This window comes from Andrena cerasifolii, chromosome 2 (assembly GCF_050908995.1).
Source record: "Andrena cerasifolii isolate SP2316 chromosome 2, iyAndCera1_principal, whole genome shotgun sequence".
In the NCBI taxonomy this organism is placed as follows: Eukaryota; Metazoa; Arthropoda; class Insecta; order Hymenoptera; family Andrenidae; genus Andrena; species Andrena cerasifolii.
The window spans coordinates 8,560,654-8,578,062 of NC_135119.1; the positions used below are offsets into that span (position 1 = coordinate 8,560,654).

The 17,409-nt window shown below is 37.1% G+C and overlaps 3 protein-coding genes across 9 annotated transcripts; 1 reads left to right on the forward strand and 2 right to left on the reverse strand.

Annotated features, from left to right (window-relative positions):
- Positions 1-449: 449 nt before the first annotated feature.
- On the reverse strand, positions 450-5,244 carry Lkb1 (Lkb1/serine/threonine kinase 11). Of its 4 annotated transcripts, XM_076806615.1 has the most exons (7): positions 4,599-5,243; positions 3,641-3,761; positions 3,138-3,323; positions 2,906-3,042; positions 2,457-2,800; positions 1,243-1,368; positions 761-902 (listed from the first exon to the last, which is right to left on the reverse strand). In XM_076806615.1, exons 1-6 carry the CDS (start codon positions 4,940-4,942, stop codon positions 1,292-1,294), a joined length of 1,209 nt encoding a protein of 402 aa, XP_076662730.1. In that variant the 5' UTR covers positions 4,943-5,243; the 3' UTR covers positions 761-902; positions 1,243-1,291. The 4 variants fall into 4 exon arrangements, with proteins under 4 accessions (XP_076662733.1, XP_076662731.1, XP_076662729.1 ...); XM_076806618.1 differs by lacking the exon at positions 1,243-1,368 and having other exon boundaries at positions 450-902; positions 3,641-3,708; positions 4,762-5,244; XM_076806616.1 differs by lacking the exon at positions 1,243-1,368 and having other exon boundaries at positions 450-902; positions 3,641-3,708; positions 4,750-5,244.
- A 242-nt stretch (positions 5,245-5,486) lies between these two features.
- On the reverse strand, positions 5,487-8,044 carry Zip102b (Zinc/iron regulated transporter-related protein 102B). Of its 3 annotated transcripts, none has more exons than XM_076806646.1 (5): positions 7,215-8,044; positions 6,934-7,060; positions 6,544-6,770; positions 6,318-6,452; positions 5,487-6,227 (listed from the first exon to the last, which is right to left on the reverse strand). In XM_076806646.1, the coding sequence occupies exons 1-5, from the start codon at positions 7,308-7,310 to the stop codon at positions 5,979-5,981; spliced, it is 834 nt and encodes a 277-aa protein (XP_076662761.1). In that variant the 5' UTR covers positions 7,311-8,044; the 3' UTR covers positions 5,487-5,978. The 3 variants fall into 3 exon arrangements, with proteins under 3 accessions (XP_076662761.1, XP_076662763.1, XP_076662762.1); XM_076806648.1 differs by having other exon boundaries at positions 6,934-7,113; positions 7,215-8,040; XM_076806647.1 differs by lacking the exon at positions 7,215-8,044 and adding an exon at positions 7,147-7,171.
- Positions 8,045-8,389: 345 nt separating this feature from the next.
- LOC143365959 (serine/threonine-protein kinase SIK3) lies at positions 8,390-17,067 on the forward strand. 2 transcript variants are annotated; one of them, XM_076806579.1, is made up of 13 exons: positions 8,390-8,592; positions 9,485-9,781; positions 9,852-10,022; positions 10,084-10,207; positions 10,317-10,437; positions 10,520-10,757; positions 10,827-11,151; positions 11,226-11,359; positions 11,436-11,595; positions 12,227-12,364; positions 12,543-12,764; positions 12,922-13,118; positions 13,191-13,288. In XM_076806579.1, the coding sequence occupies exons 1-13, from the start codon at positions 8,440-8,442 to the stop codon at positions 13,206-13,208; spliced, it is 2,298 nt and encodes a 765-aa protein (XP_076662694.1). In that variant the 5' UTR covers positions 8,390-8,439; the 3' UTR covers positions 13,209-13,288. The 2 variants fall into 2 exon arrangements, with proteins under 2 accessions (XP_076662694.1, XP_076662693.1); XM_076806578.1 differs by lacking the exon at positions 13,191-13,288 and adding an exon at positions 13,381-17,067 and having other exon boundaries at positions 8,391-8,592.
- The last annotated feature ends 342 nt before the right edge of the window (positions 17,068-17,409 follow it).

A 17,409-nucleotide genomic window follows, 5' to 3' on the forward strand; every position in this document is an offset into this window, starting at 1 on the left:
CATTCACTGTCCTCGTTCTCTTTGTACGCGAGTGGTCAGACCTGATCAGCACGCATACATCCGGGACTGACCATACAGAGTTTCTATGTCACAAGTAACGTATCGAGAATCGTGAAGACTTTCCTGTAATAAACAGAAGCTGAGGCTTTCGAATTTAGGAATAAAATGAACACAATGTTATTCGCTTAACAACGTCGAAACTAATAAAAATACTACGCACGTTACTTTTAGGGTGACACACCTTGAATTTACAAGTAGCGCAAGTTTCTATCCCAACAAACGAAGATAATATGAATCGTTGTTAAAAGTAATTTCACAAATTCCTGTGCTGCTTTCTTTGCGTAGCTTTTTCATTACTATCTAAGTGAACGAAAAAGTGACGACAAGAAAGAGTTTTGAAAACAAATTTTCTACAACAGATACCATTAATAATTGTAACTTCATTATGGCACGTGAAAGAAAATCACTTTATTTGGATGTAGAGTAATTAACCTCATAATTAATAGAGCATGATGAATTATCTACTATGACTATTTAATGTTAATATCACAAATGTTTACATTTAATGTTCTTTTTTTTTGTATGAATTAGTTGAAATTTTATACTCAATTCGAGCTGCGGCTAGGCGACCGTTTAGCGTTTTAGCACTTTTACTCTCAGTCATCTCCGCCGCAGAGAAACTTTGTGTCTGACGTGGTCAGAAAAGTATATAATAAAAAATAAGCGTGACAATGAGTGAAATCACGATGGCTTGCAAGATGGGAACTTTTTAACGCTAATGCATGATATTGGTTTGCGCCATCTCCGTTTGCTTTGATGCGAATTTGGTTTGCTATTATGACTATTCCACGTGACTTTTTGGTCTTCACTGGTTCTGTCCATCTCTTGAAGCCTTTTCTCTTCTAGATAAAGGGGAAAACTCAATTAACACTTGTTACATACTTCTGCGGCAAGGGTTAATTCCTTTCAAATCTCTCAGTAACTCTAGATCAGTAAATCATGACCGACAGTTATGCTTAATCATGCAATATACGAAATAAAAAAAAAAATCTTTTCCTAGAATTGTCACGTTGCCGCTCGATTTAGTACATGCGTGGCACATTGCAAAAGCTTACACGTAGGGCTATTCAAAGCGGACATTGTCGAGTTAAATATTTCGTTAAAATATTCGCGTTATATAACATTGTACATTTTATAAAATATATAGGGGTAAAAACAGGGTGTACACTATATAGAGAGTACCCGTTTCTGTCAGCTCGCAACATCATAGGCAGATATAAGTGTGTCATTGTTACAGAATGGTGCATGTCTTTGATAAGAATACTAGTAGTCGATTTGAAAAAGATTGTTCAGTATTCCGTTTAGAATCTGAAAAAGCAAAAGCTATATTTTATTGAATTGTCTATCTACTTTGTTCTTTTTTTAATGATTAAAATTCGCCTAGATGAAGTTCTTTCTCCAATCATATACCTATTTTACAATTATCTTTAGCCGGGAAATTGATACATTTTTATACAACTCTTGGCAGAATGTTTCATTTTGTTACTCGTTTTGATAATTATTCTTTTAATAGAAATAAAATTAAAGATATCATAGATATTTCATTTCACAAACGAATGCATGCAGATACTGTGCACACTTTGTTAAAACATAGTTACAAATGAAACCGATAGAACATGTACACTAGGCAATGTTATCGTCCTACTTGTAATAATTCTTTAGCGATACTCTATCGTACGAATGCTGGTTCTCAGTCATAATACTTTAAGCAACAAATGTATCGATATCAAAAGTATTTTAAATAATCCCATGCATGCGTCTTACCTTCATATTAGTTACAGGTACATACATAAAATATTAAATACTATGATAACATGGAAATATAAGCTTCGATACATAACTATGATATACACGGGAGGAAGGGGGGAAACGGTAATAGACTATGTGCTGGGGGATGAGAGGACGCGGAGAGAGGAGTAGAAAAGATGCAAAGGAGAGGAATGGATGAAGAAGTTAGACGGAAAGAGGAGGGGCGGGCGAGGAAGTTGGAGGGAGGGAGGGAAGAAGGGAGGGATGAAGGAGTGAAAGAAAGAAAATGAAAGTCGAACGTGGCGGGAATAGGCGTTAAGTAGGAAGAGGAAAAGAGTATTGTAAGAGGCGAAAGCGTAGGATATGCGTAGAATAAGAGTAGGCTAAGAGAGGGGAAAGCGGCGAGGGCGAGAGAGCGGTGCGAGAGAGCGACAGCGGCGAGAGAGCGAAAATAGGATAAAAATAGGATAAGAATAAGAGTAAGGATAGAGAATAAGGATAGGTTGCAAAAAAATGAAAAGAGAAGAGAAAGAAAGGAGAAGGGAGATTGTAAAGGAGAATGTAACCCTCAGTGGAATCATTAAATCATATACATAACTGTAATACCATACTGCACGATGCAAAGTAAGAGCACAGAAGGTACATACCGTTCAACTGATGTTCAGTGTAATACGTAGGATTGTCGTCACCCCCGTAATGATATTCCATCAGGTACGGTAATACAGTCATACTGTGCCACTTATGTCCTTTAAGAGAAGGTATAGGCACTTCTTCTTGATTTCTAGGATGCCTGCATATAGTCCACGGATGCTTTTTAACTTCTTTTAATGTAAATCTTTTATCCGCATCTTTTTGTAACATTCCCTGTATAAGGGATTTCAAAGGCTCTTCTACTTCTTCAGGTATTGTATATTCACCTTTTCCTATATTTTCATATAATTTATAAATATTATCGCCTTGAAAAGGATATTGACCTGTTATTATATTGTACCTATAAAATATGCATATTTCTATTAGAAGAACGGGTAATAAGTTCTAATTAAAACAGATTAACAACGTATACTGCAATCAGGTTTTTACTATAAAATCCACTTACAGCGTAACTCCACTGCTCCATATATCTACCTTAAAACCAGAAAACGTTTCACAGCCATTTGCAATCTCGGGAGGCTGAAATGCTGGCGAACCTTGTCCCATTTTACATGTGTCGTCTTCAGAGAACATATCTAATGCCTGATGGAGAGATACAGAATTGTAAAGATCTTAAAATAGTCTTCGGCGGACTGCATTGAAGAAGAAAGATCGAAAGGCTACATCGAAATATATACCTCTGCAACTCCGAAATCACTAATCTTTAAGGTACCATTTAAAGCTAGCAACAAATTTCCTGGTTTTATATCTTTGTGTACGATCCCTTTACTATAGAGATATTCTAAACCATCCAACAACTGACAAAAATAGTCATGTGCTTGCCAAAGCGGAAGCTTCTTGAGCGGCGTGCTTCCCAACATATCCTGTAAAAGGTCTAATAAATAAAGATCTAATTGTTGTTAATATCATGCAAGCTGTTATGTTACGTAAAGTTTGCGTAAAGTAACAGATTCTTTTCAACTATACAAAACTGTTGTGTTATTCATTGTTTTATGTTTCTCAGAAATATGTTATTGGCACAAGCGAATCTTAACAAAACTATGACGAGTATTTAATAAGTGCTACAGTAGTTTTCACACGGACTATAACTGAAACTACATATATAATCGACTATCGATCGTTACTGGTGTATATATGCAACGCATTCTGAAATAGACCGTATAAGGCTTTTAAACTTTACCTGTAATCCACATATACAAAATTCCATAACTAGGTACATCTTCTCCTTTTCATCATTATATAAAACATCTACAAGGTTAATTACATTCTTATGTTTTAATATCCTTAATAGTTTTATCTCCCTGTTAACGAATGTGAACAAATAGTATTTAGAATTGCAGGAAGTAATTATAGAAAAGACTTAAACAGAAAGGCTATATATTATTTTTACATATCGATGCGATCTTTATAGAAGAAAATGTTATGCGAACTACGAAAGACTGCGAAATTCTATCAGTAAGTTCCTGATGCTGTATACATACAGACAATTGTTATAAATAGTATGCTATACGAATGATGCGATCCCAAGTATTTACATTGCATTTACTGTTTGAAAAATCATGAAAGTACACTTCCGCCTTCTATTTTCTTTTCAAGTAAAGGACAAATAGCACTACTTAATGTAGTATACATAAATTGTCCAGTTCTGATTACCATCGCAATCTATGTACATATTAAGTTGATGCATACAAATTATTGTCTTCATCATCTTCGAATGTTAATACACAATAACATGTACAGGCTGCTGAAGCGAAGAAAACAATGGAAGAAATGAATTGAGTACCTAAAAAGGGGTATAGCAATACAAGGAATGCATTAGCGAATAGGCCGAAATGGATTCTCCTACACGATAACATAAAACTCGTGTACAAAGATTCGCGAGAGAAAATTTAATACCACGACGAATGGGATGTCTTCGCGCTTGTATTCCCATGACCTTTCGTTAAAAAATTTCCTATTCTCCATCTGAATGAAACGTATGAGACTTTAGAAAAGTTACATGCCTTTGAAGTTTAATTGGAGAAACAACATTTCATGTGCACCAACCTAACATAGAACACTAACGATGAATAGTTTTATAAGAATCCTTCTAACAAGGGTAGAGAGAATCGCAAAGGAATATATTTTGTTTATCGTACCGTTGAACGTTAAGCTCTCCGTTCGGGATTCTACGAAGTTTCTTCTTTTTTAAAATTTTCACGGCTCTACGACAAAGTGTCTCTGAGTCCAGCACTTCTTTCACCTTCCCGTAACTACCTTCACCAAGAACATCACCCATAACATATTTACCGATAAATTTACATTTTTTCTTTTTCTCCTCGTATATAATCTGATCAGAGTCCACCCTATGGAAGAACATGTTGATTTCGTCCAAGTCATAGTTCGGATCGTCGTTGATCCACGTGACCGGCTCAATATCTCCAAATATCTCATTGTCGATTTCTTCTTCGTCCGGGTCACATATTGTGATCCTATTGTCCATTTTTCACAACGCTAATTGGACTAAAGTTTACTCGAAGCCACGCAACGGTTAACCTAAAACACGACCGGCACCACCATTGTTGTGAATTACAGCTGTATGCCCACCACGGGCTTGTGATAACAAAGGATACGATCGTCACCCCAAGTTCCGGAACACACGCGCCGGCTATACTAGCGCTCGAATTTCAAAGCACTCCACTCCTCTTATCTGAAAATAATCGTTCAGATCGTTCACCAAACGCACGTCACATTTACACATTGCTTTCTATACACATCTCGATTCTCCCACAGTCTCCCCGTAATTCCCCGTTTTGATAAATTCAACAGCTCCGCGGAGATATGAAATATTTTCACGTCGCTGAAAAATGCGCGCAGAAGAATCAATGCCAGACGTCGATTGTCAACAGAATGATTAAAGAATGATCAAGTCGAAGTACACAGATAATAAAACTTCTTTTTCTGCGTATTGTATAAGTAAAAATTTAGTTCATGAAGATGTACATATTTAGCGCCAAACAGGAACCGTTAAATAAGAATATGAAATGTAGTTCTTAAGATATATTTTGTTTTTTACAAATACTTCGGGAAGTATATTGTAACAGTAACAACATGAAGTATTATGTAAAGAGAGAAATTTACTGTTCTGTATAAAAAATTTAATTTGCTAATAAATAATGTTTACGAGGCATCATTGAAACATGGAAACTTATTCGAAGTGCTCCTTTTCTGTTACTTTACATATGTAGTTCGGTATCCTATACCTCTGTCTTTAGATTTATACAAATGTATAATGATTATGACCCTTTCTACAGTTATATACATTACATGAAAGTTTATCACTTATCATCGAAGGGGATGTCTAAATCGACAAATCCCCCATACATCACTTCGTGATCTCAGATAAAAATCATAGAGCTTGTTAGAAAATTATACCCTTTAATGAGGGGGATATTTTATAGTATACATAGTGAACACGTTGTATACTATAATTATAGTTACACGTACAGAGTATATACGTTCTTTTGTACGATGTTTAATCAATGATGGTGGCCAGTTGTGATTAATGCGGGTAAAAATGAGCCCATCACTAAAACTAATATTTCTTTAACTTTAAGACCAGGAGAAGACACTGTTACACTTTCGGCAGTCGGCAGATGTGTATAGTTGCTATTTCTTGTCATTAGTTCTGGCAGAACGTGTACAGTTGCCACGTATAGGAATGTACCTGCGCTAAATAACATTGCTACGCCAGTCGCATTGACATTACTAAGCGTTTCTTTTCCTTCCTGAAACAGATAACATTATATTAACATTTAGCCATGTTTCAAGCACGCGAACGGTACCGATCGTGTTGCTAAAATATAAATACGGTTTACCTTCCCGATACCAAAGTATGTTACAAGAGCAAGACATGGCGCAGCGAGAGAGAATACTAAAAGGTGTCTACTTATCCTTTTTCTATCTACGCCCTCGTGAAGTAAAAATGATACGAGGCCGAACGCAGCGGGTGCCTACAAGAGATTTTTAAGCTCGCTTATTTAACGTACATTAGAAATTCTTCTATATCTTCCATTCGCCTCTGTTCGATCTATTTTTTTTTACCTTATGCAGCATTATTGCTAAAAATACAATTAATTCTACGTCAGCCTGCGATGTAGTCGCAGCAGCTCCTAGCGCTACTCCGTCAGCTGCTGCATGAACTACAAGGCCCAAAGTAGCGGTAACACTCCTTTCTCTTCCTCCGCTCCTTCTAGCTGAACACTGATCAACCAGAAGCATAAATACAAAACCAAGTATTAAACTAATGCCTATTAAGGAGTGAGGATCATCTAAAAACATAAAGATCAAGAACACATTAAGAATAAAAAAATTAACACGTGAGAACTTCTCAAGTAAATCAATCAGACGAAGATATCAACGTGCCGCTTAATATTCTTCGTAGAAAAAAAGAAACGTAGAGTTTGCGTGATTCGATTACTATAAGGTACTAACTGTGAAATCCTGCATCGCCATTGCTTTCGCCGGTAAACAATGCCCTTATACCCTCGGGTATAATCACGGCTAACGCGGTGCCTACTAGAAGCCCAGCACCGAGTACCGAAACCAGTTGCAATTTGTCCTAGAAAGATTAAAGGTTCATGATGTTCATGGTCATGGAGTTCTTTGTAGGATCTGTAACCAGTAGTTCAAGTGCGTGACAATTACAGGAAACGATAGATAAAGCACAAAGTCTCTTATCTCTCTGTCTATCATGCGAAGAAGAGCAGAATTACCTCGGACAAATTCATAACTAGGGGCAACGATCCAGCTATACAGGAGCCGATCAACATTACCAGGGATAGCATCCACAATACTGAACTTTCTTCCATCTTTCTTAAGTTATCCTCTTTTTTTTTAAATAAATAAAAAGTATTTACTCGATTCGATCGATATTCTCACATCGCCAGTACGCGGCTAAATGGATCGCGTTATATTCGTCGAAGCAACGCAATCCTTGTCCATGGCATTTTTATTAAAGCACAGATCTTGACAACTCCTCTGCAATCTGTTTTCGTCTACGTAGCAGTTTTCGCGGTGGAATGCCGTGAGTATGGAGATGACACGAAAGCAACCCACTTTGCATAACCATAGAGGAGGCGGTTCGGAATGCAACGAAATATAAACTTATGGAGAAGTACTTTTTCATGCATTTAAATGCATCCCTATTATTCTCGACGAAGTAAAGAAATAAACTAATTCATTTAAGCCCGAATGCAACCGCTATACTTCGTACATACATGTGGATTTAAAATATTTTTATATGACTCCGAAGTAAATAACTACAGATGGTGCCCGCACATCCACAAACCGAAGTAAACAAGATCAATGAACTCAAATCTATAGAAATATTTACACGGGAAATATTTACTTAAGTAGGTATTACATAGATAGTGTATAGGTATGATTGAAGACTTCTATATTATTTGAAATTAAAACAAAATCGAAGAGTAATAGAACGGAGAAGAATTATATATCTTCTACGTATTGGATATTCGTAAATAACCCAGCCCCAATTCCCGCCTTCCAGAAACGAAGACACTCGAAACTGGACAAGCTCCTATTGTTTGAATTAACTTCTAATAAAGAAATTATAATAATCAACTGCCGGCGGCCGCCCTCTGATGGCGACATTGAGAAACGACATTCGAGAATCTCGTGACCATGTAAAAAGTAAACAAACGGTAGTTGATTAAGAAATAAACGGACGTAATACATTCTATTGGGAAATCTCATTTATTTAACAATTACGTGCCTTTCGCGTGAAATGTCTTCGTAGCGTTTTCCCGGAAAACCACGGCAACCTTCTATTATCTTTATGTGCGCAAGCATTTTTTTTTAATTCCAACCGCTTGCCTAGATGGCGGGGGCGTCGGCGACCGGTGGCACCTCTGCCGGAAATGTCGGTGTACTAAGCAGTAAGTGATTGGTAACGAGTCGAGTGAGACGAGTGATGAAAAAATGGCATCCGCGACGACGTCGCACAATGATGTTTCGCAGGAATTTTCTGTCAATAAACTTATCCGTGTCGGTTATTACGAGCTGGAGAAAACTATCGGCAAGGGAAATTTCGCCGTCGTTAAAATGGCTACGCACGTTGTAACGAAATCGAAGGTGAGCCCGCTGTTCAGGCATTTTTCACGCAGACAGGGAATCCGTCATTTTGTCGTTATATCCTCGCTTTACGGCGTGGACAAGCGAATCCCGTCTCGTTCTACGGTCTCGGACGGCTCTCTGTGCGACGATAGAATGTCACAACACGAAGGGGACCGACAAGCCCGAAGAACGTCCAGCGAGCCGATATTACCAACAGACACTGCTACATCGATTGAAATATGTTTCTTTCATGTTTTTCAAATTATTACCAATTATTGCGGATCGAATGTTGTTGTGCGAATGTAAACGAACACACCGTGCGTCAGTCTGTATAAAAATTCGTCCATGAGATATGCACCTGTGTGTGCAACATTTTCTTCTTCTTTTTTTATATATATATTGTTAACTGCCTTGTTCGTTCTGCATAGTTTTTGACGTTTTTGGGTTTCTATTTCGCGCAGGGATCAATTTGAAATTTGCAGTACCTGGCTGGATGGTTTACTTTGTTGACGGCATGGTTTGATTAATGAGGATATGTAAAGAAATGTAGTGTTGATTCGTTTAATGGTCCTTTTATGCGCCTCGAAGAATGTTGAAAGATTGTATCAACGTGTAGAGTACACTTATAATTGTTATTTCATAGGTTTGTTTTTTAATGTTTGTTATTGTACGAACATACGAAAGTCACTTGTGATGATCCAAAGTTTTGGAAGATTTTAACGTGCGTTAGGTATTTAGGAAATGTTTCAAAGGTTGTAACAGATAAAAAGAGGTGCCTGTTTTATTTAATCACGTGTTGGCTCGATCTTTGATTCTTTAAATAAATAATGATGTATCTGTTGTTTGTTAATCATTTAAACAAAAACGTTTGGTTCATCGCAAGTTATTAATAATTGGGCTTTGATTGCAGGTGGCTATTAAGATAATAGATAAAACGAAATTAAACGAGGAAAATTTGGCCAAGATTTTCCGCGAGGTACACATAATGAAGCGATTAAGGCATCCACATATTATAAGGTTATATCAAGTAATGGAGACAGAAAAGATGATATATTTAGTCACTGAATATGCTCCCGGGGGAGAGATATTCGATCATCTTGTGCGGAATGGAAGAATGCCAGAACCAGAAGCGAGGAGGATTTTTCGTCAGATTGTTCTCGCCGTTCGTTATCTCCATCAGCAAAGAGTTGTTCATCGAGATCTTAAGGTATCAAGGGTTTAAGGAAATGGAGTCGGCGTTACACGATTATATGCATTTTCATATCTTACTATTTTAGGCTGAGAATTTACTCCTTGATGCAGACAATAATATAAAACTTGCAGACTTTGGATTTAGTAACGAATACACTCCAGGTGTTCCGCTTAGCACTTGGTGCGGATCTCCGCCATATGCTGCTCCTGAAATTTTCGAAGGGAAACAGTACGATGGCCCGCGAGCTGACGTATGGGTATGTTGCGATACATTATCGTTGCCCAGTCCGATGAATTTAACCAAGTAATTGATTTTAGAGTCTCGGTGTTGTTTTGTACGTATTGGTATGTGGTGCATTGCCATTCGATGGACCCACAATGCAACAATTACGCTCTGTAGTAATCTCAGGGAAATTCAGAATACCATTTTTCATGTCCGCAGGTATAAAGTTTTAAGCTGTAGATAGTCTACTCTATATAATCTCGATGCGTCGTATACATCATTGTGTTATTACTTCGTACGTGTCTTGATAACATATTTATCTTCGTAGAATGCGAAAAGCTGATTAGACATATGCTGGTAGTAGAACCAGAACGACGTTTGAGTATCTCGCAGATATTAGCGCACTCCTGGATGGATGGAGACGGCATAACAGAACCCGAACCTGGAGGGTATGTAGGAATATATTACATTGATCGTATGTTATGGAAATTAAAAGTGTCATCGTGAAGATGTTCGTTTCTGTATTTATAGGTGTAACTCTGAAAGCGTGCCACTACAGCTAAATCAATTAGTAATAGAAAACATGTTAAGATTACCTGGACTTAGTGCAGAAACATTATTAAAAGCGGTTCAAGGAAATGCTTTCGATCATGTATCGGCGATATATAATCTACTTGTTGATCAATTAGAGCCAACGATGCCTAGTTTACCCAGTATTCAAAGTATAACAGGGGATTATGCTCCTGATGGAGCGCATCAATTGGAAAAGGTAATTTCATTCAACTTTAAAGGTATTAAATTTCATCTTACATTTCCGTTGGTTTTCTTTGTTTTAAAGTTTGGCGATACAGAAGCAGAAACGGAAGAAAGGAGTGGAATGCAACTTAGCCCCGGTACACCTTATCACACGACGAGAAGACATACAGTTGGACCTGGCGATACAGCGCATCAGCCATCCACTCAATATCCATATAATTATAATCATACAACGGGCGATCCAGCGTTGCGACTTCTTCCTATACTGCAGTGTAATAACACCGACCCGCAAGTGTTACCTCATACAAATCTGCCATTAAACCTTCCTTTAGTTCAACATCAACCCCCCCAGAACTTTCAAATCAAGGATCAGCATTTGTTAAAACCACCTCCAGTTATGGGAGCGAGTGAGTAACATAACAGACATTACCTCTGACAATCGATTCTCTTCAATTCGTAATGAATGTTTGATCAATTGCAGCGGGATGTTTCGGAAGAAGAGCTTCGGATGGTGGAGCTAATCTTCATGTTTTTTATCAGCAACATGGTAGTAGTTCTAGTGGCGGAGAAGATGGAGGCTGGAGTCAACCTGGCAGCAGGGAACATTTGCAACCTGTAAGAGAGATGCAGAATGGAGAATAATATAAATTGTTTAGTGGTGATATTAAAGCGAGCTCTGTGTCATGTATAGATGCAGACTGGAAGTCCAACGCTTGTGCCATGCACTCAGTCCTTAAACGTAGGAGTAAATAGCGGAAGTGGTGATGCGAATGGCAATAACAGTGGAAGTGGTACTGGGAGCAGCGACAGGAGAAGACGGAGTGGTCTTACTGCCGTCATGCAAAGACCAGGTATTGTGGGTTATATCTTAAAGGTATTCGTGTGCACATTATCTGTGCACTTTATTACATTGTATTTAATATCACCTCAATGAGATTTGATTATTATGATTTGCTATATCAGTTAGTCTTGAAAGCTTGCTATATTTCTTCGTTTTTGAAGCTGTAAGTATGGTCACTGCCTTGTTCATACCCTTTTGCTATTGCGGTATTTGCAAATTGGTATGTTTCCTTTGGTATTATTACATTGCATGATAGATGTTCCCATCGCCAGAAATAAGATTAATCCGATGCAAAAGTAATATAGACGAAGAAAAGACAATACTTGTGAAGTGTCCAGTATATTATTCTCTTTTACATACATATACACGCAATTACACGCTTTCGACGAGCACTGTAATTATCGTATTATTTTAATTTCTCACATACTACGATGTAAATATGTCGTTACGACTATTATGATTTATCTTCACGCATCGTTTTCTTGAAACAGCACATATGTGCACTCCATTCATCGCATTCTTTTTAATATACTCTGTTTTTAGCGTTCATATGGTGTTTCATTTGATTTTATTTTTGATTTTGCATGGTTTTTTGTGTCCACTGCACTGCCATGCCTCGTTGGTTGGTAATATGCATGTAGTTATAAATCCGGAAATGGTTATGGAGGTGGAAGCTAGGATGAATAGAGCTTACCTTCCATCACGGCTCTTACCAACACACCTTAGAGGATCAACGCTTCCACATCACAGGAAGACTTCTTTATATCATACTAGCACTGGTAATTTTCGTGTGGTTTTTCTTTGCATTTTGTTTCATTAGAAGAAATTCGTTCCGAGTACTATATATTCACTGTTAACACGCTTACATGTTTACGTATATATTACAATACATAGAAAAGTGTGTTGCGTGGAAGCTTAATAATCGAATAGTTCAATATTCTGTTCTGTTGCTTGCAGTAGGTAACAGAGACTCGTACAAGGAGCCAAGCACTCATGTTGCCACAGAAAGGTACTCACCTGTTCGGAGAGCATCAGAAGGTTCAGGTCCCCCTGGACCTGGAATTCAGGCGCTTCAGCAAGAATATCAACAATTACAAAGGTTAGCATCTCCATCGCATAGTCCTGCAAGTATTCCTGGATCTCCTGTACATGAGAGAGGGGTGGCAGCAATCACGCAAGGTATTGCTTATTACAAATGTTCACAAATATTCCTTCTTTTTATTAAAATCTAGAAAAGATTCTAAAGAATTTTAAGATTGGATTACTCGTCAAGTGCTCATTAATGTCCAAGATAATAGGAGTACAACATCTATCACATAATCTGTTTGGTTGATAGGTTTAAGTGGGCTGACCACAGCAGCAGTGCAGGGCAGCATTGTTCATGGCACTCCAACGCAACCACCGGCAACACCATTAGATTTGAGTCCATTAAGGCATCATAGATCACCAGCTACGACACCGGTTAGTTATTCACCTAGTAATAGTCCAGCTTTGGACATGATTCAGGAAGAACATCCTGTGGAATTACCAAGAGTAAGTAACCACTTACTTTCGTACACTAGATACGAGTACATATTACAGAATATTTTTCGTTTGCTTTTCTAGGATACGCATGCGTTCTAAATATATTATAATTTAATTATTATATGTGGCTGTACGATAATCAGGAGCTTACACTGTCATAGAGAATACTATAAACAATACCACACTTGGGTTGTGCCTTGAGTTTCTTCCTTTCTAACTATGTACCGGATACTCCTGCAAAGCTGTTTGGTAATACGAACATTTGTTACAGGTGCCACCTCAAATATCTGTAACGGATCTTGGAGGACAAGTAACGCTTATCAGTTGTTCACCCTCGCCATCTCCATCGCCCGATTCGCTGGAAGACGCGTTACCTCACTATAATCCTCTTCCCAGCTTCATCATCTCCGAGCCGTGTGACCCTTCGAGGCCCAGTATCACGCGTGGCATAGGTAGGCCGTTGAACACGTCAATACCTACGGAAGTCGAGGTCACACTGTCGGATGAATCGAGCAGATTGAACTCCGAGGCTATACTGGGCCGTGTGAAACAAATCATAGACGCGAGAGCCCCGCCAAAGGGATTTATCTTCTCCAGAGAAGAAGTGAAAGGCAGTGGGCTTAGTTTAGAGTACCCGGGTGGTGTTCAAATCGAACTCAGGGTATGTGAATCGGAGGAGAAGGAGGTAAAAGGCATTAAGATGCGAAGAATTAGTGGGGACCAATTGCAGTACAGTCAACTTTGTCAGCAGCTGATCTCGTGCATTACCGTTTGACGACAACCAGCATATAATATAATGTTTTCTTATACGTTACGTTACATTCCTGGTGCCACACACACCACTCATTATTACAGTATTGCACATGCATGCTGCATACACACGAACGGTACTTTAAGCATACCATTCTTTATATCGATACATTCATACGTGTAACATTCAGTGTGCTTCACTTTTCGGTTCTTCTCCTTTTCTTTTCCATTATCATTTTTAACGTATAAATCGAAAGAGAAAAGAAGAAAGGACTTGCGTTGACTCGCGTTCACTTGCGCGTAACGTGAAGCTACTACGGGAAAAGTCATGATGGAAATTTCTTTTAATGTCTTGATACCGAGACCTTGAAAGGTATATAAATACTATGCATATATTATACCCTATGCAAGCAGAACGACGCGTTTTGCTATTTTTGAACGATTTAAGTATTAACGAAACAGGACGATTTTCATGAAAGTTTAACCGTTAACGTACATCACATATACACATACACACACATACACCATTCCTTTTTGTAGAATGTTTGTCTTCATGTTAGAAGTTAATAGGTAGTAAATTCATAATTTACTGTTTAAAATCATCAGGTGCCCTTTTTAGCTTAGGTAAATGAAAAGCGTCTTTTTGTACCGGATTAGATGGCAAGCATTTTCACGATACATATATATTATATGTGTACATCTTTCTAACGTAACGGGGGATGTTTTATATGGGATTTACTATATATTTATTCGATTGCCATTACCAACAGTTGATTTCATAATTTATATACCTATATAGAATTCCATGGCTGTAAATATTCCTTTAACAGAAATTCTAATTCTCGTTTTTTTCCTTTCACGCAATCGGAACTGAAAGAATTGCCTTCTTCTTTCTGGTACAAATAACCACGTTGTTGGATAATTTAATTCTAATAGTTAGAAACGTATACATAATCTTTTATATAGTGCAAACACATTATCGTGCGTTTGTAGTTGAAAGACTACACAGACTGAGTTACGATTGTATATCTTTCTTTTTTAAAAAATAATCGTTTATTACGTTCGTTGGAACCCGCGAGCGAATGGTGATTTGCTCGGTGATTTCGTTGTCAACGATCTTACTGATTTCCGAAGGTGTTGAGCATCGGCGTAAAGGGAAGCGTGCTTTCCATCCTGCTGTGCCCCGCGAAGCATTTAATTGTCGTTTAAAAAGGAAAGTATGCAACCTAGCTCTCCTCGTGTAACCAAAGAGTTGAGTTGCTTTTATATCGTCGAATACGAAAGGTACTTTTAACTATTCGTATTCCAGGAACAAAAATGAAAATACGACGAGCATTCGTAGTAATCGCTAGTTAATGCAAGATAAAATTGTAACTAGGCTGGCACATATTATTATGTTATAATGATTAGATAAAAGACATTATATTAGTGTCGCGTACGAATGAAATAGAAGATTTAATTCACATAATCTAAACAGAATATTTTTCTAAATTCACTTATTTATGATATAAGCGAGAGAAGGATGCATAAGAAATACGTTCTCTCTCTGTAGTGCAAGCTGCAACGTGTACTTTGCAGAATACACCTTATACATGTATCTTTTCGCTTGCAATTTAATCGCATCGGTGTTTACCCCCTTTCTTTGTAAGAAAGCGATACTTGGATAATTTTATTCTTTTACTTCTTTGACAGGCTCATTGATCCCATTCAAGTATGATATTTTTTAAGCTGATTTTTATACCTTACGAAATACGCAAAGGCAAACGGCGGGAAATCGATATACGTATTAGATATAAGCTGTATTCTGCAAGCAGAATCGGATTCTTGTACTAGCAAACTTTCTATTCGAGTATTCCAATTTAAATCCTCAGTTAATTTGATGAATTCGCTAGAAGTAGTGGTACTTCTATACTTGTGTAAATAACGAAATTCAATGTAAATACACAATACGTACTATTTAGAGATCTCTAAAATGTTCATTTATGCAGGCTATTCTATTTGGGCTAACTACTTTTAATACTCTGATTCATCGGGTCTCTGTTAATACGCGAATGTCCTTATAATATATTTTATTACATAAATTCTATAAAAATCTGTACATATTCACTATCTATCTAAATAATGCTATAATGATTATCGGACGAAGCTCGAAAATGCATTTCATGTTATTTAAATCGGGACATAAATTGATTTGCATACTATTTTATCACACGATCAATTTATTTCATTAGTTAGCCAATTGAGAGTAGCCTTTTTAAATTATGTAATGCCCAGTTTCCATCATTTATACGTCAAACAATTCTTCATTGATCAATCTATTAATTTTAAATTTTTATTTCGAATATTTTAATATATATGGAAATTCCAGTATATATACACTTATTGTACTAGAATCATAATGAACGTATACCATTGAATATTGTAATATATCGTAGCAATTCATCAATGACTATTCAACTTGCAATGTAAAATGGTTTTGCATCAACGTAAATGGTATATTTCATTATAGATCATTGTAGAAAGAATGTTGTTTTCGGATATTTCGGACTATACTGAGAGTACATCTAACGGTACAGATATCTAAGGAAATATCTATCTACTAGTGTATAAATCAAGTATACTACTAGTGCATAGAGTAAGAGTGATTCCACCCTCGATGTCTACTCGCAAGAATATCCCAAAGCAATAAGATATTTTTACAAAACAGCTGATCCTCTGTATTACACTTAAATTTCTTTTATACTAAATAGTAACATCATAATCGAAGCTTCTGAACAGCAGTAGATTTCCCGTGGAATTGCTTCGGTCTACGAGAAAAAGTTTTAACAGACTCTTATCTACTTTTTAACATATATTCGAACGTCTGCTTAATCATGTATAAAAGCATTCTCTGTTGGTGGAAAATGGGCAAACGCTATTAATTACGCACAACAGTGCATACCAATGAGAAGTGTAGGTCAGCGTAATCCAAGTTACTGTACATAAACACGCTATACATAATTATTCATTTAGGGTACATACGGTGTGTATGTATGCAGAAACAAACTATGTACATTGTAAACATCTACTATATGGATAGTATACAGATAGTATTTTCTGCTGTCAATTCTTCAACTAAGACTGTGATTTTTAAATATACTAATGGCTAGGTAGATACAATACATATTGATTGAATATGATAAAATAAAAATAAAAGAAATATTCAAGACCAAGTGCGTTTTTACTTTATCTTAAAGGTAACAATAAAGTATTGTCCCTAATTCGTAACGATACAATATACTTATATATTAGAAAAGTCTCCATGCAGTCATTCAATCTTCTCGCGAGTATAGTAAACAATTTTCAAATTCGACGCCAATTTCATTTTTTGAAACTCGCGTCAACTCGCGCGACAGATTTTTGTCCCACTATAAAGGTGCAATTTCATACTGACGCTCGTTTTGAGCGTTAAAACCAGTCACGTGACCGGACCACGTGACTTCCAGCATCAAGCATGAAAGCTAAACTCGTTTTAGCTTTTTCGCTTGACGCTCATTCACTCCGACTAGCT

What these genes read in the sequence shown, in the direction of transcription:
- Lkb1 (XM_076806614.1), bottom strand. Translation starts at nt 4,942, where the DNA reads ATGGACAATAGGATCACAATATGTGACCCGGACGAAGAAGAAATCGAC. An exon ending in TTTGTATATGTGGATTACAG is followed by an intron (nt 3,324 to 3,640) that starts GTAAAGTTTAAA and finishes GACCTTTTACAG; the next exon opens with GATATGTTGGGAAGCACGCC. An exon ending in TGGAGCAGTGGAGTTACGCT is followed by an intron (nt 2,801 to 2,905) that starts GTAAGTGGATTT and finishes CATATTTTATAG; the next exon opens with GTACAATATAATAACAGGTC.
- Zip102b (XM_076806646.1), bottom strand. Translation starts at nt 7,310, where the DNA reads ATGGAAGAAAGTTCAGTATTGTGGATGCTATCCCTGGTAATGTTGATC. An exon ending in TAGCAATAATGCTGCATAAG is followed by an intron (nt 6,453 to 6,543) that starts GTAAAAAAAAAT and finishes AATCTCTTGTAG; the next exon opens with GCACCCGCTGCGTTCGGCCT. An exon ending in CATACTTTGGTATCGGGAAG is followed by an intron (nt 6,228 to 6,317) that starts GTAAACCGTATT and finishes TATCTGTTTCAG; the next exon opens with GAAGGAAAAGAAACGCTTAG.
- LOC143365959 (XM_076806578.1), top strand. Translation starts at nt 8,440, where the DNA reads ATGGCATCCGCGACGACGTCGCACAATGATGTTTCGCAGGAATTTTCT. An exon ending in TTGTTCATCGAGATCTTAAG is followed by an intron (nt 9,782 to 9,851) that starts GTATCAAGGGTT and finishes TTACTATTTTAG; the next exon opens with GCTGAGAATTTACTCCTTGA. An exon ending in ACCATTTTTCATGTCCGCAG is followed by an intron (nt 10,208 to 10,316) that starts GTATAAAGTTTT and finishes TTATCTTCGTAG; the next exon opens with AATGCGAAAAGCTGATTAGA.